The 24947-nt window shown below is 40.2% G+C and overlaps 1 protein-coding gene across 1 annotated transcript in view; it reads left to right on the forward strand.

The window, feature by feature from the left end:
• ABCA12 (ATP binding cassette subfamily A member 12) overlaps nucleotides 1-24947 on the forward strand; it is a gene marked incomplete at its 5' end in the record, with an annotated part of 89297 nt that overhangs the window by 21966 nt on the left and 42384 nt on the right. Inside the window, 19 exons of the mRNA XM_085299541.1 lie at nucleotides 317-405; nucleotides 1824-1933; nucleotides 2743-2928; nucleotides 3737-3915; nucleotides 6881-6993; nucleotides 7756-7852; nucleotides 7966-12117; nucleotides 12761-12876; nucleotides 13576-13682; nucleotides 15155-15408; nucleotides 15530-15642; nucleotides 16126-16250; nucleotides 17061-17234; nucleotides 18142-18306; nucleotides 19327-19528; nucleotides 20097-20236; nucleotides 20811-20930; nucleotides 22098-22188; nucleotides 23519-23698. Of these exons, the coding sequence (XP_085155667.1) occupies nucleotides 317-405; nucleotides 1824-1933; nucleotides 2743-2928; nucleotides 3737-3915; nucleotides 6881-6993; nucleotides 7756-7852; nucleotides 7966-12117; nucleotides 12761-12876; nucleotides 13576-13682; nucleotides 15155-15408; nucleotides 15530-15642; nucleotides 16126-16250; nucleotides 17061-17234; nucleotides 18142-18306; nucleotides 19327-19528; nucleotides 20097-20236; nucleotides 20811-20930; nucleotides 22098-22188; nucleotides 23519-23698 (6713 nt within the window). The remainder of the gene's footprint in view (nucleotides 1-316; nucleotides 406-1823; nucleotides 1934-2742; nucleotides 2929-3736; nucleotides 3916-6880; nucleotides 6994-7755; nucleotides 7853-7965; nucleotides 12118-12760; nucleotides 12877-13575; nucleotides 13683-15154; nucleotides 15409-15529; nucleotides 15643-16125; nucleotides 16251-17060; nucleotides 17235-18141; nucleotides 18307-19326; nucleotides 19529-20096; nucleotides 20237-20810; nucleotides 20931-22097; nucleotides 22189-23518; nucleotides 23699-24947) is intronic.

A 24947-nucleotide genomic window follows, 5' to 3' on the forward strand; every position in this document is an offset into this window, starting at 1 on the left:
ATACACATTTATCAAACCTTACCTGTCTCTGGTGGGTTGAAAGTTTTGTCACTGGAGAGGCATCAGGCATGAATGCAGTCCTCTCCATCTCTTTAGTATCTGAGAGCACTACAGTGCTTTACCTCCAAATGCACAGCAGTCCTGTAGAAGAAACCAAATTTCTGGCCAAGTCAGATTTCAATACACCACTTCTGAAATCCTGCTGTAGACCCATCCTGAGTCATGCAGTAGTTGAGCACAGGCTTCATCATAAGAAATTCTGAGTTATTAAAAGTCTCTTTATTTTTCTCCCTCTCACCCTTTTTTTTTTCCCCAGTAAGCGGAGGAGATCAACTAATGTGGGCAAGGACAGCCACCCATCATTACGGAGTGCTGAGGTTCCTAAAAGCAAGAACACTGCGTTGGGTAGGTTATTCAGTGCTGCTTGCAGAAGGCTGATCTTTTAAAGGCTTTCAAAGGCTGATCCTTTGAAGCCGTCTGGACAGAGATGCGATTCTTCGAGCACTTCTAAAATGATTCCTGTGTTCTTCACAGACGCGTGACCATGTCCATGGCATTAGTATAAATTCTTGAGAATAATTACAAGTAGCTGTCTGTAAAAAAAGACCTGGAATTTGGCCARGAAACCAGGATTAAAGTGCTGTGCTTCACAGGAGCGATATGAGATCACAGACTGTTTGGACGTTAATTAAAGACCTGGCTATTTATGGAATGTTGCCTTTTTATTGCCCACAAATTGTCCATAAACAGCTTATTATTTTTTTCAGATGTATTTCTTATTCACAATTATCGAGAAAATAAGTCGTCTTCTGTACCGCAGTGGATATTTATTGTTGGTGGTGTTCTCTGATGTGTTTCTTTTTCCTGAAGGAGCTTTCAGACTTAAATTTTTGGAAAATCATTACAGTTATTATTTATTGATGGTAATGGCTAGTACTGTCCGCAAGCCCTCATGACGGATAGTCATTTCTCCAGGGAGCTCACAATCAAATGAAGGATTACAAATTTGCATTCTGTGATTGTTCTGCCCGAGCCATTCACTGTTTCAATTAGCATTCCTGCCAGTGCAGTCACTAGTCACTCTTCGGTGTTTGGGCAGAGAAAGACAGCATGTGAAAGGGATCAAAGCCGAGGAATGAAAAAAAAAAAAAAAAAAAAAAAAAAGGCAGTGACTAGCTTGCTTATTTTGGTGGACATGGATGGTGCAGAAGGAACTCAGTTATGCCTCTTATTTGAAAGAAGAAAAAATTCATTGTCTCAGCTGGTGCAAACTGGCATAGCTCCTTTGGTTCCAGTGAGCTGAGTTGTTCTGAGAATATGACTCAGTGCGAACGTTGGCTTTGGTGTGTGTCAGCTGGGGACCTGGCAGTGTTGCCTCTGTGCATAGCGGGCAGCAGTGCTCTGAGTCTGTGTTGGGGCCGTTTCTGAATAACAAGTGCCCCTCCCCACCCCAATGCCAAAGACACCTGGAGAGCGCTCCTTTGCAGGGCTGTCTACTCGAGCAAGGCTTCCTTGCAAGACTGCCAATGTTTCTCCTAGCATGGAGGAGTTGCAGGACTGGAGAAATTGTTTAACTACAACCAGATAGTTAAATGCCTTTGATTTTAAAAAGTTACAGAAATAGTTTAATCCAAGATTTGATTACATCAGAAAAAAACCTTAAGTAGGTAATTACAGGATGCTGTTGGCTGTGCCTTTGGAGACAGGTTAATGATGGCATACCCAAAGCTGTAGTCAGTTAGCTATCTTGTGTAATGGTATGATGTAGCAAAGAGGTTAAAWATCATCAAGTAAAATCTAGTGTTTCAAACTTAATATTGCAGCATTTGGGGATTTGGTATCTCTTGGAGAAAGCACCTTTCAGAATATTTCATCACCATCCAACTTGACTTCCAGCATCAACACGTTCAACAGAATCCTCCATTTTGGAAAGGTAATGTCTGAATTTGCCTAATAGCTGTGTCTGAGCATTTATGTTTTGTCACATTTAAAGAGTTAAAAGAGCCCGTAGTACCCACATGCAGCTTTTATGGCTTTAGGATCTCCTCTATTATTCTCTCCTGTATCCCCTATATTRTGCTTTATTTGGAGAAGAGGAAAACCATTGTTGTAGGCAGGCTTTTAAGCACCATGGTGAATTTATTATCCTCTAAGCAGAAACCAGATATACCAGACACTTGGAGACACGATACTATGAATGATCGAATACTGGGATATTTTGCTCAAAACTTGTCTGTAAGTTAAGGCAGCGAGCTATTCCAGAATGTTTAGAGCACATTTTCTCTCATGTGAAATTAAAGATGTGATGTTACAGGCTTTGCCATTGAATTCATTATTTGCCCACAGTGCTCATGGAGTGATATCAGAGGCACTGTGTATTTATTGCATAGGTAATTGAATAACTGTAGGAACAACTCCTTTGTAACAAAAATTTGATATCATATAATGGACACTAGTATGTTAGGAGTGTTTGCCACTAATGGGTAGATTAACAAATATCTGAAATATGCTTATGTTTTCATTTTAACACCTACAATTACATACACATTTCTCTTTACACATGAGGCATTTCAGGGATTTCAGTGATGTTGTTCACCTCTTAAAATTCTGTATGTGCTGAGGTAAGGATGGTGTTTTTTAGATGTCACTACTATCCCTTAGAAGTGTCTCATCACTATATTTAAAACCATCCCAGACAGAATATTATTTTAAAGCTAGCATCTAACRTTGTCTTTCTTTTAGAGTCAGACCCAATATTCAACGGCAGCAAATCTCAAAGTCATTCTGTGTGAGGTCTTGTCACGCTATACAACACGTCCTGGTCTCACTGAACGGAAGATGGCGGCCAGTATCCATAGGACATTCTGCTTTACCAACTTGTCTCTTTTAGAATCATTTACCCAAGAGTTCAGAAATCAGCTGTCTCAGGTGGGTATCTGGGATCTTTCCTAACATCTGCAGATATTGACTGTGATAGTTCCCACACTTTATGGCAGATTTGGGGAGGTGGAATGTGACCTCGTACGACTAGGAGTAACTAATTTCTACACCAAAGTTCTTATTGTACAGGATGAGGCTGAGCTAATTCTTGTGAATGAGATTAACCCAAACACCTTAGAATTGAGCAAATAGCTCTTGAGAAAGGTCAGGGACAGCCAGACATCAGCTAGTGTCCATTGAGTGTTCCTTGCCATGCCTATTTTTTTTTCTCTCCTTTATTTGCCTTCCTGCAGTGACAAGTAGATAGAACAGTGTGAGAATGTGGCATAAATAAGAATATTTAAAGCTAGGGGAGGCAATAAATTTCTCCCTGTATTACATCAGCGGTATAACTTCATCAAATAATTCCTGTGTCTGATCCAGCAACTCACGACTGGAGCAATACTTCTCTTTGGAGAGCTATATAATTAAAGCAAATGGATCCTTTAAAAGTAATGCTGCTTTTTTTTGCCAGGATGAGGGCTGATACTCATTTTTCTTATATTCAGAATCTTTAAACTACTAAGGATGTTTTGAATCTTAGGGCTTATCTATACAAAAAGTTTATTTTACAGCCATCTAGAATGTGAAGGTAAAGCAAGTCACTCTGTCCGTTATCGTCTGTCACTAGAGTCCTTTGAACCTATTGTTTATTGGATTGTGTGCAAGTGCAGTGCAGGCTGAAAAACCTGGAAAGACTCATTGGCAACGAGGGCTCTTATGCTTAAATAATTTCTTACGTTGTTATTTTTTTAAGGTGCGATTCAACCCCCAATACCAGGCAGTGTTTGTCAATGAAATGGTCTCRTTTCTATTGCTCATCTCTGAAGTGCAGAATGACACCTCTTTGTGGCATCTTCTTTTGTTGGCTCCAGAGGTGTTTCAGGACAGCATGCAGCTGCAAGACATACTTGATTACCTTCAGAATGCAAGCAGGTAAGAAGGCAGAAAATGCCAGGAGGGACACTGAAAGCCTGATGGGTTTGTATATCGAACACGGAAGACAGGTCAGCTCTCATCAGCAGGAAAGATGTTAGCTGAAAAATATGACTTGTTGGGTGGTACAGCTCCATACTAATGTCTCTCTGAAGGTCTCTACAATGAGCAGCATTTTTTCTTTCAGTGACTCTTTTGTCACTTTTAAAACGGGAGCTTCGCTGTGAGCCTTTAAATGTCTTCTAGGCTACTTTGAGGCATTGTCTTGTGTGTGTGCAGGTTGGAAGGCTGACGGGCAGCAGCCTTTGCCTTTGGTTGAAGAAAAGGCCTCCTTGTTGGATAATTGTTCTGCCAAAGACAGCAGCTGACCACTTCCTTCCAGAAAACCTCACAGCCAAATTCAAGTTACTTTGAACACCTCAAGTATTTGTAGGGGAGCCAGAAATTCACTTTAAAAGAAATTTATTACCTGGTTTACAGCCTTTTTATCCTTTTAAATTTGTCCCAAGAAAGCAAAGAAGAGAGAGACTCTAGTTCTTAGCATATGGGGCTTTGAATATGTGCGACTTTAAGGAGAAGAAAATACCAGTTACGTTCTTGCTCAGTGTTTTTATGAAAAACATAGCTGGCTGAGCTCTGAACTAATTGACTGTGCTGAAATATTTGATATATATTTGCAGCTAGGATAGTGAAAGCTCTTCTACAGAGGGCTTAGCCTTGTAAACTCCCTCTCTTAGTCTATAATTGAGTTAAATTCTCACTGTTCTCTGAAAGACTTGAGTTACCTAGGAGATTGGATGAATCTGTCCTGAATCGTCTATTGACTCTATGATTTAAGGTGCCAGAAATTATTCTGGATAGTCCACTTATTACACTACATGGAGGAAAACTAGACATCAACTTTTTTCCTTTTTTTTTTTTTTTTTTTTTTTTTGCTAAAAGAAGGCCTTAACAAGCAGTTGAACAAAGATGCAAGAAGTGGTTGTAGAAGCTTTGCCACTCTGATTACAACCAGGCTTGGAGGAACTCACTTTTCATCATTGGCATGTTGCTAAGGCATTTAAAACCCATACTGTTAGTATCTAGGTAATTTGCCATCCTGCACTGAGAAAAAGATTTGTGATATCTGATGTTCCTATTCTTAAAGAAGTCAGTATCAATGTGGCAAGAATTTTGATTTTGTTTTGTCCTTTCTACCATTTCAGTCACAGAATTATCGCATTCGTCCACGTTCACTGGCTTGTAGAATCAAGCCTGAAAACCCGCACTGTTTGACTGCCCAGGAAGAATTAATATTTACTCTATTGCTCTGCTTTACTCTTCAGCTGCAGAGCTGGGCAAGTTATCATAGGCACAACAAATAGCCACGGAGAATTTCCTCACGAGCTGCCGTGCTTTTTTGCCTAGCATGTGGCAGCGTAAACACATGAGTAAACAGTTATTGCAAAGAGATTGCACAAACAGTATTTTTAATGATGCTTACAAAATCACATCTCAGCTAGCCAGGCTGTGTCTTTTACAGAGACAGTACTGACCTCCTAAAGAAATACTGCAGATGGATTTTTTTGTAGTAGTAAAACAAAGATGCAGAAGAAAAGAACTTTTGCTCACTGTGACATCCATATTAACCATGTAATAAGTGGGAACACTGCAGCACAATAGTGATTTCAAAGTCATGACTTTTACAAAAAGTTTAGGAGCAAATTTTATTACTCACGCAAGCCTGATTTACAGGCAGAACTCACAAATGTTGTTGTTAGTTGCTTTAAAATAAATTTAAGATGATAATAAAATAAATTTAAGCTGATAAGCTTGTAAGCTGGGCTTGCTCTCTAAAGCATGTATCTGCAAAAGTCCTAGAGAGACTGAAATAGAAGGGMAACAGCAACACTTGTTTCCATGTTTGTTACCTTCTGGTCTGTATAATTTGCATCCACTTCTGACAAGCATATGCCTCCTTTCTCCCTGGTTGTGCCATTGCTTAGCTAAACGTGTATGGTTTGTAACAGCAGCTTCTTCCCTCTCTGAGACTCTAGCTAACAAGCGCCTCTGCTGAATGAAACTGGTGAGCACTGAGTCCATAAAATCTGCATGGAGACATTATGTTAAATGTGGAGAAAAGAGATCCTTAGTGCTCTGTTCTTACCAGCAGTCTGTTCCCACAAATCACTATGTATTTATTCCTGCTGCTGACATCAGCTCAGCTAGGTGCTTTGTGTATCACCTGCAGAACTTCAGGCAGGCAAGGGACTGTGCATTTCATGGTGACCCTGTATCTACAGTGAAGAGCTTCTTTTTATATAGCAGAAACAAAAGAGAATAATAATCTCCACGAACTTTTCAATAACCTGCACATATTGAACAGACGTTCTTTTAAATGACTTSCTCTATGATACAGTAAGCCAGATAATCAGCTTCTTCTTTTCTAAGATTGAAAAACATCCCTTGCCTCCCTGTCAGCCTGGATATTACGATACAAAAGAAGAAAGAAGGGGAATCTGAAATAGTTGTTTGTGATTGCTTATTCCATCCACAGATCTTGTGTCCTAGGGATCCCTGCTCTCCCTGGAGCCTTGTCTGCTCTGCTGCTTGGTTTCTTTTAGGAGGAGGTTCAGCCCCAGGAATGAATCACCAGGATGGCACATCACTTGGGTGTTTTCTAAGCCCCATTTTGATGGTTTAAATGGCACCTAGGTTTTGCATGAACCTTTGAGTAACTATATTGCATGAGTACAACACATATGCTTCTGCCAATATTACCACCATGGCTTTCCTTCAGAACCCTTTGTGTTTGTGGTTTGTGCAAGAGCAAACAAATAATTAAGAGTGGGATAATATCTTGTCTGTCAGATATTTTAAGAATGATAGGCTGCACTCCAACCACTTCCTACTTGAACATTTGTTTTATTTCCTCTCGTAAACCCGGAACCACGATTTATTTTCATTGTTTTTTTCCCCCCTTTAGTATTGTGCTGGCAGCTCAAAATGTCTCTGCATTGTTTGTGACTGAAGATAGATTCAGAACTGTTCAAAACAGGGTTACAGATCCTCTATTTTCCTTGAACTGCTCGGAGCAAGGTAAGATTCCTCTGCATAGTCATACCTGTTCTGAAAACGTGTGGTGCTGAGGAGAAGCAAGCTGCAAGTTAATGAGTAATCGTACTGACTCCATATTGTTCATGGCTGGGCATAGTAGATTCTCCTTTCAAATTTTAACAAACGTGAGTAAAATACCTCGTTTCAAATGGAGAAATAAAAAGCATGATTTTGTCACTAGCCAGTGAATTAATGTGAGTTGCAGTCTCAGTGGAAATGGGCAGTGGTGCTTTTTATGTTTTTTTTTTTTTGTCAAAAGCAGCCTCCAGTTGTAGGTTCTGTTGAGCTCGCCTGACGGCCTCACAGTAGGGACTGAAGCTGCACAACAGGCTACGTATATCAAAGTTAGTTATTCTGCTTACCCCCTTCAGCTTACAGCAAAGGTAGAACCCTAGACATCAGTCTCCAACTGCAAAGGTGCAACGTGTAAAGGTTATAAGGACAGATTGATAAATTAAAACAAAATTAAAGCAAAAGAACAACTCCATTAGCACCCAGATGGTAGGGGCACTGAGCTGTTCCTGGGATGCAAAATCATTTCTACAGCAGCAGGTAGCATCCTGATTTCCTACTGAAGGCTCTGGAGAGTTACACCCCCAAAGAGCAGCAAGTTTCTAACCATGATCTTATGTCCTGTCCTAGGAGCCTAACTTCAGACATGCAGGTTTTCAATGACAGTTTTGTCACGTCATTCCTTTCAGTTTCCAAACTGATATTCTTATTTTCTTTAAATATTTCTTGTAGATAAAGAAAAAGGTTTGGTGACCAGAGAAATTTGTAATCTCTTTGTTAACTGGAAAGACAATCAGACTTTAGTATCTGATATGGAGGAAGTTCTGAGGTAAGATGCTATATGAAGGGATATTACTAACAGTATAATTCAAATCTGTGATCTTTGCTCTAAGTCACTTGCACTGATTTTGTATTCTCTAAATGCTTTTTTTTCCCCCCTAGAAAATTAAAGTTGCCAGAGATTGATGGAAAAGATTCCAAGAGGTCCATTAATTCAAATGATTTAGAAGCCATACAAAAGTCTCTAAAAGACTTTGAGAAAAAAATAAATAGAAGTGAATTAAAAAGCTTAAATCTATTCAGAAAKTTAAAGAATGAAACATTACAGAAACTATATGCAATTCTTGAACTGGGAATGAATCCACATCGTGATTATAAATTAAAGGAACAATATAATAAGGAAATAATTGATGAAATCTATAACTTCACCTCACTGCAATTACCGAGCGATTTTAATGGGACTTCCATTTTCAATACAATGACTCAATGGCAAGAAATTCAGAGTGCTTTAAAATTAGCTGCAATGGTTTGGAATCCAGATTTGTTAAATAATTCTAATTTTAGTACACAGCAAACTAAGGATACTCTCAAAATGTTATTCTCCACTAACATGCCACCATTTCTGGAAGATTTAAGAGATCATTTAAATGAAATGCAAGAAATACCATCTTTGTTTTCTGACTATTTGCTTAAACCTGTGTCCTACAAAAMCTTTCCAGACCAACTCCTAGCTCTCCAGAAGATGTTTTTTTTAATGACAAATAGAAACGTAGGCTATCAGTACCTACTGATGCCTGTATTTGAACTGATGCGGAAAGTACAAAGCTCCATGGGTGAAGCCCGGTGGGATGAGTTGAATGTCTACTGGCGCATTGGGGAAAAACTGAGATCAATGAACTGGAATATCACAGGCATAATAGCTTATGGGCAATTTTTAGACATACTAAACAGCCATTTACATAAACTGAATAATAATTCAAATAGTTTCCTCAGTGAACAAATAGATCGACTGTCAGAATTTGTAACAGCCGTGTTTAAAGAGTTTGGAGAAAACTCTGAAGTAGCCAATATCTCACTGGTCACTCAAGCCATACAAAAGACCTTGTACGTATTAAAAGACTTACAGTTGCACTATAATGTCAGTAAATTAGAATCTATAGATATGTTCTTTAATTTTGACAATCAAACCTTTGACAGCTTGTCTGAGCTACTGAGGTTAGGAATGAAAATCCTTCATTTTACAACTGCAAGTGAAGATTCCAGTGGAGGAAAAGGTAACCCTGTCTATAATATAACACGTCTTCTACTGCAGGAGTTCAATGAGTCTTCCTTACAGCACAATACTTCATTAGAGGCAAAAATTTGGGACTTCTTGCATTTGGCCTTGATTCCTTTCTTTGGTAATAACAACAGCGATTACAAGACACCCGAAAACTGCTCTGCTCAAGATGTTCTCCACATAGCACTTCAGATGCTGTTTGAAAATGCCACTCTAAGCGAGTCCCTGGCGAGGAGCCCCTGTGAGCCCCTCTTTGCTTCCATGGACGTGGAGAGAGGAACAAAGCACAATGAAACCTTTACAAAAATGTTTCAGCTAGCCATAATGAACCTGAGGCTGTCGCCGGAGTTTGATGTTGTCTTYAAGAACAGCAGTGAAAGTTTTTCCAAGGAGCTGTCGTGCATTGTCCAGTCTTTGCAGTTTTCTCTGAGTTTCCTTTCAAAGTTAGACCTTGTCTCTGAGCTCCATAACTCTTGGATACAGGAGAAGATGAAAGCTCTGACTGCTCTCACGGAGGGGCTGCTGTTGAGTAATGCATCCTGCCCTATTCCCGTTCTGCAGGACGTGGGTGACGTGCTTCCATCGCAGCTTTTGAACATCCTTGTTCCTTTCATGCTGAACAAAACGGGCTTGAATTCTCTGAATTTCTCTGGCAGCCCTGCAGACTGGCATAGGCTGCCTCAGGTTTCCCATCTGTTACCGGCTTTTTCCATTTGGAACAGTAGTATATATGAACCGCTACAGATGCGTGGAAATGCTTCTGATCAGTCTGAATGGAGACATTTCTCCCAGCTGTGGAATGCCACTGGCAATGTGTTGACTACCAAATGGAACTTAACAGAAGTAGATGAATACGTGAGACTCCTGGAAATTATGAATAAAGCTCTAATCCTTGTTGACATTGGGGTAGCTCCCAGGAAAACAGAAGTATTTCAAATCCTTCATAATACTAGTGGAGGAATGAAATTGTCAGATCTGAAGGATTCATATACTTCATTAAAACTCCTTTTCAATTTAACTTCTGCTGCAAACAGCACAGTGGACTTGGAAAGAATATTCCAAGAAATTGCCCCACTGTATGAGATTGCTGGTGGAAGATTGTTCTATCCTAATCCCTACGGGAAAGAAAACCAAGATGTTCTAACTATGGCTGTAGCAGTTTGGAATCAGATCATTTTAAATAGGACTCATTTTAATACAGAGAAAACATGGGAGATTATCAAAATGTTAGCACTTCATGCAGTCCCACTTGAAGACGTACAGAATTATCTCAGCACAAATGAAGTGCCATCATTATTTTCTGATTTCTTGTTGACCCCCATAAACTCTGAAAACTTTGCAGAACAGCTTTTGGTCCTTGAGCAGCTTCTTGCAGCCATGGCAAAAGTGAACACCAGTGATCATCATCTGCTGATCTCTTCTTTATCTAAACTAATGCAGGGTCTCCAGAGTTCCTCTTATGGAAGCAAGGGAAATGAACTTCTTCATTTCTGGCAGATTGCTGAAATACTCCAGTCCATGGGCTGGGGCAGCGTGGACAGTCTCACTTCCCAATCACTTCTAGGCATACTGCAAAATCAGTTGAAAACCATGAAAAATGATTCCAATCTTACTTTCAGTGAAGAAATTAAGCAGCTGATAAATTTTTTATCTGCCATATTTGAGGTGTATGGTGAAGAAGATTCCAGAGGAGCCAACATCTCCATATATTCACAAGCTATACAAAGGAGTATATTCTTTTTAAAAGATCTCCAGAAAAGTTATAATATCAGTGAGTTCGAAGCTATCAATCTATTACTTAATTTTTATAGTAAATATACCCAGAGTCTGTTTGAAATATGGAAAGTAGGAATGAAAATCCTTCGTAATACCAACTTAAACAAAACACTGGAAGAAAAAATGAACATTATCCATTATTTTTCGCATTGGCTACTGCAAAAGGAGTTCAATGAGTCTTCCTTACAGCACAATACTTCATTAGAGGCAAAAATTTGGGACTTCTTGCATTTGGCCTTGATTCCTTTCTTTGGTAATAACAACAGCGATTACAAGACACCCGAAAACTGCTCTGCTCAAGATGTTCTCCACATAGCACTTCAGATGCTGTTTGAAAATGCCACTCTAAGCGAGTCCCTGGCGAGGAGCCCCTGTGAGCCCCTCTTTGCTTCCATGGACGTGGAGAGAGGAACAAAGCACAATGAAACCTTTACAAAAATGTTTCAGCTAGCCATAATGAACCTGAGGCTGTCGCCGGAGTTTGATGTTGTCTTTAAGAACAGCAGTGAAAGTTTTTCCAAGGAGCTGTCGTGCATTGTCCAGTCTTTGCARTTTTCTCTGAGTTTCCTTTCAAAGTTAGACCTTGTCTCTGAGCTCCATAACTCTTGGATACAGGAGAAGATGAAAGCTCTGACTGCTCTCACGGAGGGGCTGCTGTTGAGTAATGCATCCTGCCCTATTCCCGTTCTGCAGGACGTGGGTGACGTGCTTCCATCGCAGCTTTTGAACATCCTTGTTCCTTTCATGCTAAACGAAACGGGCTTGAATTCTCTGAATTTCTCTGGCAGCCCTGCAGACTGGGATAGCTTGTCCATACTCTTCAGTACGGCACAGAATGAACTCCACGTGAATGGCTTGCTGCAGAGACTCCAGAGTGCCTTCAATCTCACTGAAAGGAGATATTTCTCCAGCATCTGGGATGTGGATGACAGTGTGCTAAACACCAAGTGGAATCTAACAGAAGTGGCTTCTTACGTGAAGCTGTTGGAAGCAATGGCGAACAGTCCTGCCAACGATGTATCAGTTCTAGAAATCGTAGAAGCCAGTCGCTCCATTCTCAAGAGCCTGAAATCCTCTGAGCTGCTAAATGAATTGAATATAGGTTCCAACTCAGCTTCTCTCTCCAGCAAAACTGCTTTTGACAGTGTGATCGACACTGTCGCTCATCACTTCATGGTTAGGGCAGAAACCCTGTTCAACAAGACCCTACCTTGGACTCAAAGTGACCAAATCCTGTCTCCAACCAGTTTGATCACACGGTGAGTTTGGTTTTTGTATATCATAACTGCTATTATGTGTAGTGATTACCGTTTACTTCTGGCAGGAAGAGTATTTTAACTTCTTCCAGTGGAGCAATTCTAGCCTGAAATCTAACACCATAATTTAGGATTCCTTTGCTTCAACCCGTGCTAGACCTGGACAAGAAATTTATCTTATCTGCCTATTCCGTTCTGTGGCTTCAGAATTAAAAAATGCTCAGTGTTGGTCCGTCTGAGCTCACAGCGGAAGTGAGGTCCTTTAGGCAGTACGCCCCACTGGAAGMCAGGTTACACCAGTGGTAAGCTCTTTGGAAGGCCCTTCGTTGTGGTATGACTCTCTAGTTTTTTTTCCTCAATCTCACAAAGGTATGACTTTACAACTGTATCTCATCTAAAGTGAACCTTTCAAACCTGTTTTCTTATCTGTATGGTTTGAGAGTGAATGACAACTGGGGTGATAACAAAAAAAGTAATTGATAAAATTGGGAGGGTACCCACTTAGGAAATGTCATGAGACACATGGCTTTATCTGGATTTTTTATTTACAACTGCCAAGGAGCAGCATCTATGTAGCTGACAGGTCACACAGTAATATGTCTGTTTCTGAAAGAGAATCTCATTTAAGCTCCATCTTATTTTTCAGATTTCTGTTTTTAGAATTTGAAAACACCATCTTACAGGTGACAGTGAATAACAGCTACAATCCTTACCTGATGTGTTTAATAAATGCCACTGAAATTGAAGACAGCAAATTGACAGGTAATCACGATTTCATTAATGTAGTGGGACCTTAGCTGGAGTGTGGTTGTGCTTGTCTTTCAAAGTGTTTTATCTAATGATGGGAAAGAAAGGTGCCGCATATTTTCACTTGCTGGAAATTAACTGGAGCTGTGAGGCCTCAGGAAGGCAAGTTCCTTTTTGTTTGAGTTATGTCACATTATGGATATAAATTTTCTATCCAACTATGTCCAAAAAACATGTGTACTCATTGCTATGTGATGACAGTTTGCTGACACTCAGATAAAGAATCCTTAAAAATAGAAACCTATATTCCCTTCACAGTTTTATGTGCCCTTAAGATGACAGCAGTTATTTTGAGAGTTAACATATTTCACATAGATGTTCATTGTATATGCTGATTGTAAAATTGGAGAGGTTTTTCTGCTCACAGAGATACTGAATGTGTCTGAAGGGTCAGGCATAGTCAAAAGTCCTGTTTTTAGTGTGGGGTAGATTTCTTCATGGGAGCAGAGCTCAGACAGAATCAAAAGTTTACAATCCAGGTCTCTGAGTGTGATTTTCTAGGTCCAGAGCCATGTGAATTTGGTGGAAAATAGATATGCTCAGTAGACCTCAGAGACAAAGTGCAGACATTGCCATGTGTGAGGTTTCTGCAAATTTGGTGGGTTTTGTCTAAATTATCTTTTTTTTTTTTTTTTTTTTTTTTAACTCCCACAGAAAACATCACACTGCTTTTGAAGCAAACTCATTTGAAAAAGGACCCTTTCATGCAAAATAATACTGTTGAGAAACATTCATCTATACCAGAACTCCTGAAGCTAAAAGTGAGCCTGCTTAAAATGCTGACTTGAAGGACATCCCACAGTGACACACAAATATGCAGTGGAGGTTTTGGAAAACAGATATGGAAAATGATGTTTTAGAAAAACAGCTGATAGAAGGCAGGACTGAAAATCTGTTTTGTGTCTGCTGCCTGTACTTAAAGGTTACCATTAATCTAGGCTGAGAAACTTGTCTCCTATACCAGCCCCTACCCTGTGTTCCCCCAGGTTTCAGAGAAGGTWGAGGTAGTCCTGTCCTCCCAGCCTTTTTTATAGAATGGCTTCTATTTTCTGTCATACATCCCAAAAGCATGAGCACAGATTGCCAGTGGCAGCATGTTCCTCATAAATCAGTACACCAGTAGCTTTGAAATTTAGTAGGTTTAGAGTTAGCAAAACACCTTGCAGAGCTGAGGCTGATAGTACCATTTCCTAGCTGCCTAGCTTCATTTGAGAAATATGTAGGGAGGAGTTTTCAAAGGCACAAACAGCAGTTAGATACCTCTGGCATGTTGAAAATTAGTGGAACTGGCAGTACCAAAAGTACCGCTAAGTCAGTTACCACTATGCCTACTGAGCTACACCAACTGCAGCGTGGCCAAAGTCCATGTTCCCTGGCATACTCCCTTAGCAGTAGATACCTGAAAACACTGTGACAGTTTCTGATATTAAGCACCTAAGCAGTACTCATTCATGGATTTTTTCCATCAGCTTTGGATTTAGCAATGCCTCGTTTGGATAAAATGCTGCTTACACCATTCCTCCATATAGAGTATATATATTTAACCCTATAGTATTCTACTTCTCTCATTCAGACCTGTCTTTTAAAGGCATTGGCTTGCCTTGCAGTTGCTGCTTAATATTTCCATAGCAGTAATACCATGAGTCTCAGTATGCCGGTACTTGTAGGCAGCAAGCAGAAGACCATTCTTGCCATGAAAGACTGAAAATCTAAATAGTGATGACAGATGAGAGGGAAGTCTGGGTATGAAAAGTAGGCAAAGGATTGCAGTTATACACAGCAGGCTGCCAGAGGTGGAAGTCCTGACTTATAGCCAACTCCTTTTCATCTACTGTAGTAGGTAAGACCATATGGTGCCCAATAGGCTGAATCTGTTGCACAGGGTAGATTTGTGTGGTTGCTGGGAAGATTAATTGGTCAACAGGTGAGTCCAAGTTGGGTATTACTGTGTTTGTACATTAAACAGAGGAAATGGTACGGTAAGGCTTGCAAGGTTTGTTGTATCCTGTGCAATGTTATATAACCAGGTCTGCCACAAACTCTTGCAGAAATAGTTGCTGTGAACTGTTCTATCTGAGACCTTCAGAACCTTGTTCTGAAAGAACTAAATACATAAAAATACTTAATCCTAATGAAAAATGCAAAGGAGCAGCTATTAAAAACTTGTCCTTTATAATGCTATCATATGACTGTTTCTGTTTATTTCTCTTCCTTTTCAAAATCTCATTTAAAGATATCTCACCTCCGGGATCTGACAACACTTCTTTGTGACTACAGGAGTTTTAAGTCAATACAGCACATTTGCCATCTCCCTAATGTTAGCTTTGAAGAACTGTGTGAACAGAGTCAATCTCATGAGCAGCTCCACCGCACTATTGAACTTAGCAATCAAATTGTGACCAATGTACTGAATCATAGAAGAGTCTCCCAAGAGCTTCGAGATATTCTAATTGGGGATGCCACAAACATCCAGTCGCAAATAAAGTGGTGAGGTTCTCTGAGTTATGCTTCCGAAATACTCTGTTTATGAAATGATTGAAAGGCTTCTTGCCTTCTTTTCATATTCCCCCTTTTACTTCTTGTTTGTTATTGTTGTCTTCCAATTTAGGTTTCAAGAAAATGTACCAGAGATTGCTTTCTTTCAAGATATTCCTCAGTATATGACTACTTTGAATTCCATGCTGAACATCACTGAGAATTTAAGAGATACTAGTGAACAAGGTAGTTTCCCATATTTACTTTACAATGTTGGTTTATGAACATCATCACTAATACTATAATTTCTGCTGGCAATCCTAGGACTCATTTAACTRTCAGGAAAAAGCTGTCTTGATGAAATAAGCGTACACTGTTTCCTTTGGATTTCCTTGGGATTTAGAATAATTCTAGAGCCAATTCTAGACTGCCTGTTGTTTTCTACATTGCCCAGAAACTCCCTATGTGATGAAAGCCTTTAACTTGGGTAAAGGATGGAAGTGCTGTACGTTCCTGCCGATTAAAAAGTTTGCAGTCTTAAGTGCTAGGTTTTACAGTCAAATCGTCCACTGTGACCTCAAGCTGACAGGTCTAGGCATAGTGGGAGCTATGCCCCTAGGTGTAATATTGAGCAAAGTTGGCTTAAACACAAAGTCCTCTGTGCTTCAKACTGCTGCATGTCTGGAGAAAACTGTAATATAAATTAGGGGGTTTTTATTTGCTTTACAGAAAAGTTAAGAGAAATGTTTAAAAATGTGGACCGGCTCAAAGAGGATCTCAGAAACACAACAGGAATGTCCACAGCCAGCATTGATGCTCTCTTGGAAGCATCTCTGCCAGAAAACAGCACTCAGGTAAGTTCACTGTCATTCTGGTGGAAGGTCCTCTTGATTTTACCTCTGACTGTTAAATCCATGATTTGTTGGTGAATACAGCTGAGCAGATCACAGAACACATGACAGAAGACAGAGGAGTATGATCCCACAGGGACAGACAGCAGTGTGTGTTAAAGATAAAGTGGCCATCAGGTATGGAGTAGAAGTCACTAATGTCAGTTCAGCTGCTGCAGACTGAGAGCCATATGGTTTGACTGTCACCAGTAGCTGGTAAGCAGCCACGCACTGCTTGGTGAGCGATTGCTCAGATCCGTGGCAAGGGCACAGTTCACTGTAACAGACTAATGAGGACTAAGTGGGGTCCTCAGTGATAAGGATTTGTTGCAGTCCAGATGGAAAAGCACAATTCTAACCGGGATTCATGAGAGCAGTCGGGGATCCAAAAACAGCCTCCCAGGACACAGATCTCTGTAATGAGAGATGGGTTTAGTTTTCTCAGCCTTGTGTGCCAGCAGAGCTCCAGATGCTTTTCCTCTTCCMAAACACCTAGTCTGGACCAAGCCCCAAACAGCACACGCTTTTCCAAACTTTGCATGCATCAGTCAATAGGAAATTGCACATGTCAGTCAACAGGAAAAGCCTTTACTGATGTGCAAGCTGACACAGAAGTACAATCCTTAAGATTTGCTCCTTGAAGCAGGAGTAATGGGTAGACATTTTCTGGCTGAAATAGGACATTCTGGAAAGAGCAGCAGCAAGACAAGATTAATCTGTGCATACTGAAGCAGTCTAGCCCCTAACAAATCTTTTCTTCCTTTTCTTCCATAGCTCATTTCTCTGATCCTCCAGCTAGAGTCTTGTACTGGCCATCCTGCTGACCCACAGCTGCAAACAGTAGCAGAGGAGTTCTGCAGTCTCTCCCTTTCAGAAAGGACACGTAAGACATACATCCTGGGAGTCACTCTGTTGCGACACTTAGACATTTACAATTTCCTATACAAGGTTAGTGCTGAGTTTGTAGACTACTTTCTGTAGTCCTTGCTGCATGTAGTGACTGAAAGGTCATAAAATATTGCGGTGGCCAGAAGCTATGCTGATTTACACAAGCCAAAGATCAGGCTTTGCTAATGCAGTATTTTTTATTGGATATCTGTGTTGTAACAGTGTGGATATAAATGAAGATCCCAGCTGGTGTAAACCAGCAGACCTTATTTAAAGGCACTGGACTTGCTCTAAATGTCTCCCTCTGTGCTAGTATCATTTATATGCTGTCACAACCTCTCGAACATTCCCAGCTGGGTTCAGGCTTCCCCAAAATAAAACACTGGGCTATTTTTTTTTAATCATTTGAAAAGAAAAGCCCTGAAGCAAGTCCAGAAAAATAGATTTCCCTAACCCAGTTGTCACTGCCAGGTAGTTACATGATTCAAATACCCCACATGTATAACTACATAAGTGACATACCAAAATACATTCACTAAGAAGTACGTATTCAATGCATGTTTTAAAATGCTACAGAGGAGGTCCTGGGGAAAACAGATTATTAAATGAGAATGCCAATGAATTTGACTCAAAAACCACTTGTAGTGTCTGACCTTTATGTTGTACAATATACTACCTTTAAGAGGCTCAGATACAATTTCTGATGAACGTTTCCCAATTGTAGGTGTTTGGAAAGATGCTCTATTGAGACTATGTAATATTCAGAGAAGGGGTTTGCGAAAGCACTAGAGGATTTAGAAATACAAATCTTACTCATTTCCTGTGGGACTTCTGTTCTCTAAGCCTCCTAGCTGTTTGGAAAAGCCACAATCTCTGCCTTAGAATCAACACAAGAATATGGGTGTCTGTGTATGTGCACACAGAGATTCCTGCTAATCGTAATTGATTTCCTTGGTGTTGTTTGTAGATGTTTTTCCCTAAGGATCTTCAGAAACCTGTGGACAAGATGTTAGGCCTTCTGACAGAAATAAAATACTTCAGACACCAGGTAGAATCTGGCATGCATCCATTGCTACAAGCTATTCATTCACTCAAAAAGCTCCGACAGTCTAGAAATGTGCCTCTGACTAAGGTATGTGTAGTGTGCATTTGTTTTGGAGAGAATACACTTTTGGAACTGTTTGCACAGAAATCTCTTATTCTAGAAGCTGCAGGTGCCTTAAATTATAGGTTACTGAATMAAAATCTATTTTAAAGCAGCAGTGTCCTAAGAAGAGTTTCTGCCAAACTCTCATGTTCCCTTCTGATGCATGTTTTGATTTGGAGCAGTGCGATGGTCATGTGCCTGACATGGTTGAGGGACAGGGGGATGAACAACTGTCTCGAAACAGGGTTGGCTTTCGAGAAAATGTACAGGTGCAGTGGAAGGGGACAGATGGAAACAACTGGAGAACTGAACTGCCTATTAAAGGCTATCCAAAGCCATTCAAGTCAACAGCAAAAATCAGCCCCAGCTTAGGCATAAACTAGATCAGGTCAGGTTTTGGGCACCCTCAGCACTGCCCAGACCATTCAATATGAGCCTAGTCCTGTTCTGACAGCTGTTACCTGTTCGAAAGGTTTTACTAAATTCATCCAGTTCTGGATCCCCTCCTCTGATCTGCAGTGAATGGCAGCCCAGGTAGCACTGGTAATCACTTTGCCCAGTCATAGCAGGACCATATGTAGTCATGGACTGCATGGGGATAAGGGATGTGCACATCTATGTGATAAACTCTCTTTTGTAACCCAGGATGCATAAGTGTTGCCAGGCACCTTCATTACACGCATTACAAGCAATTTCTGCATTGTATCTCATGCCTTGAAGTAAATTTCCCACATCTGTTATAGGAGAGGTTAGCCGTAAGGGCACATTTTATGTTCATGTGTTCCAGTAAGGGTACAAAAAAATATGCAGATAGTTTCAGGCTTTCCAAGGAAAGCCCCTTGTTTTGTAGAGAGAAGAAAATAAATCTATAAAAATGTTTAATACCTGCTGTCTAATTCTAGTAAGAATTAGAATTCTCTAATTCTGCCATCCTTCTTTCCCCTCAGAATGGGATGCTTTTAACATATAGGATTCATTGGCATTTTTTTTTTCTGTCTTCTGCAGACCTTACTGAAATCAAACAACTTTGGGATAACGGAAGGCACATTTAAGTCCATGTCAAAAGTTCTCTGCAACCAGGAAATCACACCCCTGTTTTTTGAGTCTTTGCTTCCTGATTTTGAAGACCCTGTAGGCAACAGTTCTTCCGTGGAGGATGCCCATGTCCAAAAGAAGATGAGGAAATATGGCATTCCTCATGATTCCAGTAAGCTTGGCTTTACCTTGAAGCAAAGATATTTTAGAGCTAAACCAAAATGTTTCCAGAGAGGTTCAGCAGTAAGTTGTTTCCCAAAATGCTTCTGGAGAGCCGGTGATTTACGCTAGCTGAGAATCTGCACTGCTCTGTTTATTGGTGGCTTATTTTCGTAAAAGTTAAAAGGAAAACAGCATCTGTAGAGGAACAGTACTTGATGGTGCAGTATTTCCCAGTTGCTGATGATTTGGTTTTAGGGCTTGACAGGTCACTGCTTTTTCTTGATTTATAGTTTTTCTGACTGCACTGACATTATTGGCTCCTCTGAGTTCACAAAAACTCAATTTAACCTTCAAGGAGAGAATCTTAGCTTAAACAGTGAGACTCCTGTTGCTTTGGATTCAGCAAGAGGAGATGATGGTGGATTGCTTTTGTCAAGACACGGGAGTCTTAGAAAAGAGCTCTGAAGTAATTTGGACACAGCAACAAACTGAGCAGACGGAAAGAACACGCTGGTAGCTTTCTTGTGTCTGGTCTACTTGTGCTCTGGACAATTTGTTTGATTTTTCTCCCCTTGCAGCACCATTCTGTTTATCCTTTTACCTGGACTTGGTCAAGACCCCTACTGGAGCTTTAATTTGGTCTTTCTTAAAACCAATGGTGCTTGGGAAGATCCTTTATACACCAGATACTCCAGAAACTCGAGCAATCATGGAGAAGGTATGACTTTGTTTATAGTTCACCAGGATATGCCTACTCAAAGGGATTTTAGTTTGTGTCCAACACAGGCTGGCTTTTTTTTGAGAAGCAAAGTCTATTTTCTGCCTATTTGGAGTATTAATCAAAGTATTTTTTTCCTAGTTCCACTGCTGTTGCATCCTTTATTCCAGCCTTTGTCTTTGTATAAATCTTACTGCCAAACAATTGCTGTTGGTCTTATATCTATGATATGATTTTCTTAAGCCCTTCAGTTCATGAAGTTTCACCCCAGTATTTTCAGGCAATAATAGAAAGATGTCTCCTAGGACAAATGCTAACCAGCACTTGCTGGCAAGCAGGATAATGATAGAAGGAAAGCTGGCATACAAGACATGCTCTRTGCTCTAGACATTGCATATGAGCTTTACATCCAATTTCAACATGTGCTAAGGTGGTATTTAGCCAAACAGCGATAGGATGCTAAGAAAAATCCTAAAGAACCCAAATTTGGTCTTGGGCCTTTTATTTTTTTAAAAAAAGCTTTAAGACAATGAGTAAATGGATCCTTATGTGGCGTTACGGGTTTCTTTTGTAGTCTAATACAACCTTGAAGCAGATGGCTGACCTATCCCTGAAGTCCCAGGAGTGGCTGGACAAGTCTCCTGTCATCATGAATTCACTGACTAAATTGAACCAAACAGTTCCGATTATCAAGGTATGAGGGTTTCATCTCCGTTGTGCCTCTTGCAAGAGTGATTTGGGAGGGTGATTTCTTCACTGAAATAAATTGGGGTTCCAGTGTGTCCAGGGAGACCTTACTCTACTAGGGAAGCCATTCTCAGGTTTCTGTCTTTCAGTTCCCAGCCATGCCTGCCTGTTTTCTTAATAAAAATACTCCCAAAGCACCCTGCCATGCAAATGCTCTTTCTGAAATGATTGTCTATAATATGCTCCCTGACACTTTGGCCATGCTGAGGCCTGCTGGAAGGCTAAGATGAGTGGGGAACACTCTGCAGTTTGTAAATTAACTTTCTGCTTGATGGAGTGATCCAGCCAGCCGAGACCAGACAAGAAATGACTTTTTCAGAAAATGAAAAAGTATCTATAATAAGCATGTAGTTCTGGGTACACACATAAGAACTAGAAGATGTCTTTGTACCTCAGTGAATCTAAATAGAATTTCCCTTTCCCCTCCTAAGGAGCCTGTCTTTGCTTGGATGCAGAAAGCAGTAATGCTGTAGTGTTTCATATACTTGTTTTGTGTTCTCCAAAACTGTAAAAATTGTCTCCTTTTCTTACAAAACTATTGTGGCTTTTTATAGAAATGAGATCTCTGGAACCCTAAAACATTATAAGTTAATTTCAGTGGCTAGAGTGCATTGCAATATCCATGGAACAGTGAGAAAATCCAGGGTGGAGTATGTAAAAATGAAATGAAATACTCTCTGCTGACTGCACTTTTTTGTGGAATAATGTACAATTCAAACAAAAATGTGACAGCTGGTCTCCTAAGCTACACGTTGGACTCCATCCATTGCATTCTGCCTGTATTCACAGGACTCTAAAACAAACAGAAGTGACATTTACTAAGATTTCAGGCCCAAAATTTTTCCGTGGAAGTCTAATGCCTAGAGGTGTCAGTAGGTGTCCTCTGTTGATTCCAAGAAAACAGTAGCTTGGACTCACAGGGTTTTGTAAGACCTTTTCATTGCTAACATTTCCCCATCATGCCATACAGAGTGAAAAGTGGAAGGTCAAGAAAGGAGTAAGAGGAGGTTGTACAAATGCTCTGTGAAGGAAGCAAGTCTATTTTAGAAATACACTGAGTAAGCTCACAGAGTTTGTGGTTAAACTGATGCTTTCCTTCTTTACTTGTTGATAGAATGCCCTGCAGAATCCCTTTGTGCAGGTTTTTATCAAGCTAATGGTGGATTTGGATGCAGTTGAACTTCTGAGTCAAATAAATGAGCTGGGTAAGTTGTTCCGTGTATGCTGYCCTCCTGTTTGTACTAAAGGCCTGGCAGTTCCAGAGTCACCATATTGCATCCATCCTCTGGTACCGCTCTTCCTCTGGCCAGTATCTGATCTTTAACACAAGGCAATCTCAGCTGTCATTTAAAAACCTAGTAGTCTATGGGCAAAGTCTCCCAGAAAGCAAAGGGCCTGTTTGAAGGGAAGCTGCTTGGGAACACTGCAGGAATAGCAGGATGGGAATCTCTGCAGCTGATTGTGGCCACTGGAGGACACTGTTTAGCCATAATTAGAACTTTAAATGAGCTTCCTAGGACTCTGATGGGAAATGTAGAGAACTCACTCACATCACCATCAGGGTTTAGCTTGAAAATCTCCCAGAGCAGAAAAGGAAGGAATAAAATAAAAGAACCCAGGCTGATCAAGTCAAGGACATTGGTAAGATGCTCTGCCAGGATTTGTTGTTCTTCAGAAGTCTTGCATGGTCATTCACAGTGAGTTCCTGATCTGCGTTGAGAGTTGTCAGCTAACAGAGGGGGGATGTACCATGTTAGTGTGCAGCACAGTGATCACAGCCCCTCCTAGCTGGCTGTGTAGCCCCTTCCTGTTTTTTCAGTGGATGGTCATAGCTGTAACACAAATTTAGCTTGTGCAAGGAAAACTCAGCATAAGCCAGGGGTGGCTTTAGTCCATTACAGTCTAAAGGATATCAACCTACTGTTTACAGTGAACCCTGCGTATTAGTCATCTCACGAGTAGTACCTCTGTCTGCGCTCCCAGTAAAATCATCRTTCCTGCAGCAGCTGTTCCGTATTAGTTACACTGCATTATGCAGTCACCTTTTAAAACAGACAGGAAACACCAGTATCTTTATTAAACTGCATTATCAGGTTTAGTACACACATCAGCACAACAGACCTAACTTTTGGTTGACGTGCTTGGAAAAAAGCACATTCTCCCCTGAGACAGAGTAGAYAGCAGATGTGCTGATTACATCAAAAGCCATTAGATGTAGAATGAATGGCGAGCATCACAMGCGAGTCTAAAAACCCAGCAGGTTAGTAGCGACTTCTGATTTGGGATGGCTGTCACATTTCATTGCTGGCATTTTCCCAAGGGCAAACTCACGAGTATATTACAAGTGATTAACATAAAAATTGGGTCAACAACATGCCTTCATTGCCCTGTTAAGTGCAGCAATGTTATTTTACACTTAATGTTTACTGTGATGCTTTTTCTTCCTTCCTGGTGTCATTTTGTGTAAAGAGCGAAATGATTTGATGCTGCTTCTGTTGTGTGTGGTGATGCTACTGATTTTTATTTTTATTACAGATAATATTCGGCTGGAATTACAGAACAACGCTGACATTGTCAGTCAGCTGAATACATTAGCTACTCTTGCTGTGAACGTGTCCTCCTGTGTCTCATTTAATCGCATTCAAGCAGCCAAAAACGTAGAGGAAATGGAAATGGTGGCCAAAGAGCTCTTTCTGAGGAATGAGCTTTTTGCAAGTACGTGACAGTCTTGAATTTCCCTGTTGATTAGAATTAGCCTACAGAGTGAGAGTCCAGTGCAACAGATTTGACTTTCCATCAGTGACTGTTGTGGTCATGGCTCCAACCATGCAACAATGGGGTTTTTACCCAGTGGATGTGGCAGCAGCACACTCAAACTTCCTCATGGCACTGTTTTACACTCTCCTTTTTAAACCTACGTGTTTTTATACCTTCACTATTCATATAGAAAGCCTTTGGTAGACTTGTCTTTTCTYCAGGTTAGTTCTCAGCTGAACAAAKTTTCAGTTCCCCTGGTAGATCTTCATGACAAAGCTGCYTTCTCTCTGGCTACYCTCTAAAGGAAAAGAAAGTCTTTTACTCAAGAAAGATACAAGGCCATCCACTCTGTCAGAAGATATTAAACTCTTTAGATTTTCCAGCCAAACGCATCAATACTACAGTGTCTCTTCATGGTCACAGCCTTAACATTTGTAGGAGTGGATTGAAGCTTCGAGTTAAACCACAGAATGAGATGRGGGCAAGAAAGGAGATTATCTAAATTTGAATGATAAACACCTAGCTTAATTTAAAAAAAATACACAATATCTTCTCAGTTAGGATTTACTTATAAATCCCTTGACCTGTTTGGTTTTACATCTCATATTTGAAGTATTGACATAAACTTTTCTACAAACATCAGACCATGATAATAATAATGCTTCAGTGGGAAAAGACAAGTTTCCTCTGTGTTTGTCCTCCATTCAGTTTCATAGTTTATATGTGGAATAATTATGCGAAATATTCTGGAAAGAGAAACCTCTATGGCATTACCTCTCTTCAAATAGGCATTTTAAAACAAAAAGGTAACCTGTCAATCAGACTAYTTTTACAGCATGCCATTGCCTAACAGGAACTTACCAAGCTTTTAGATTCTAAGACATTTCTCAGCTTTGTAGGAGATCCTTTGTGCAGAAAAATATAGGCCATGAACATGACCTTCTTTAAAACAATGTCTGTGTTTTTAGGTTAAAGCATTGCTATGCAAGATCTGTTGATAGAGAACGTTTGGGTACATTTACAAACAGTGCACATGCTGAGTGACATACACAATAGATATGACAGTCTGTGTTAACACTAAGATTTTTCCGAACACAGCTGGTTATTTTGAGAGCCTTTGTTTTTTCTGAATACTTGATGGGAAAAGCATTTTAAGCTCTGGGGGAGTATTTAGCATTCAGGATCATCAGTCATATTGAAAGTACAA

Source organism: Rhea americana, unplaced genomic scaffold (assembly GCF_003343005.1).
Source record: "Rhea americana isolate MKP2758 unplaced genomic scaffold, rheAme1 scaffold_15, whole genome shotgun sequence".
Taxonomy (NCBI): Eukaryota; Metazoa; Chordata; class Aves; order Rheiformes; family Rheidae; genus Rhea; species Rhea americana.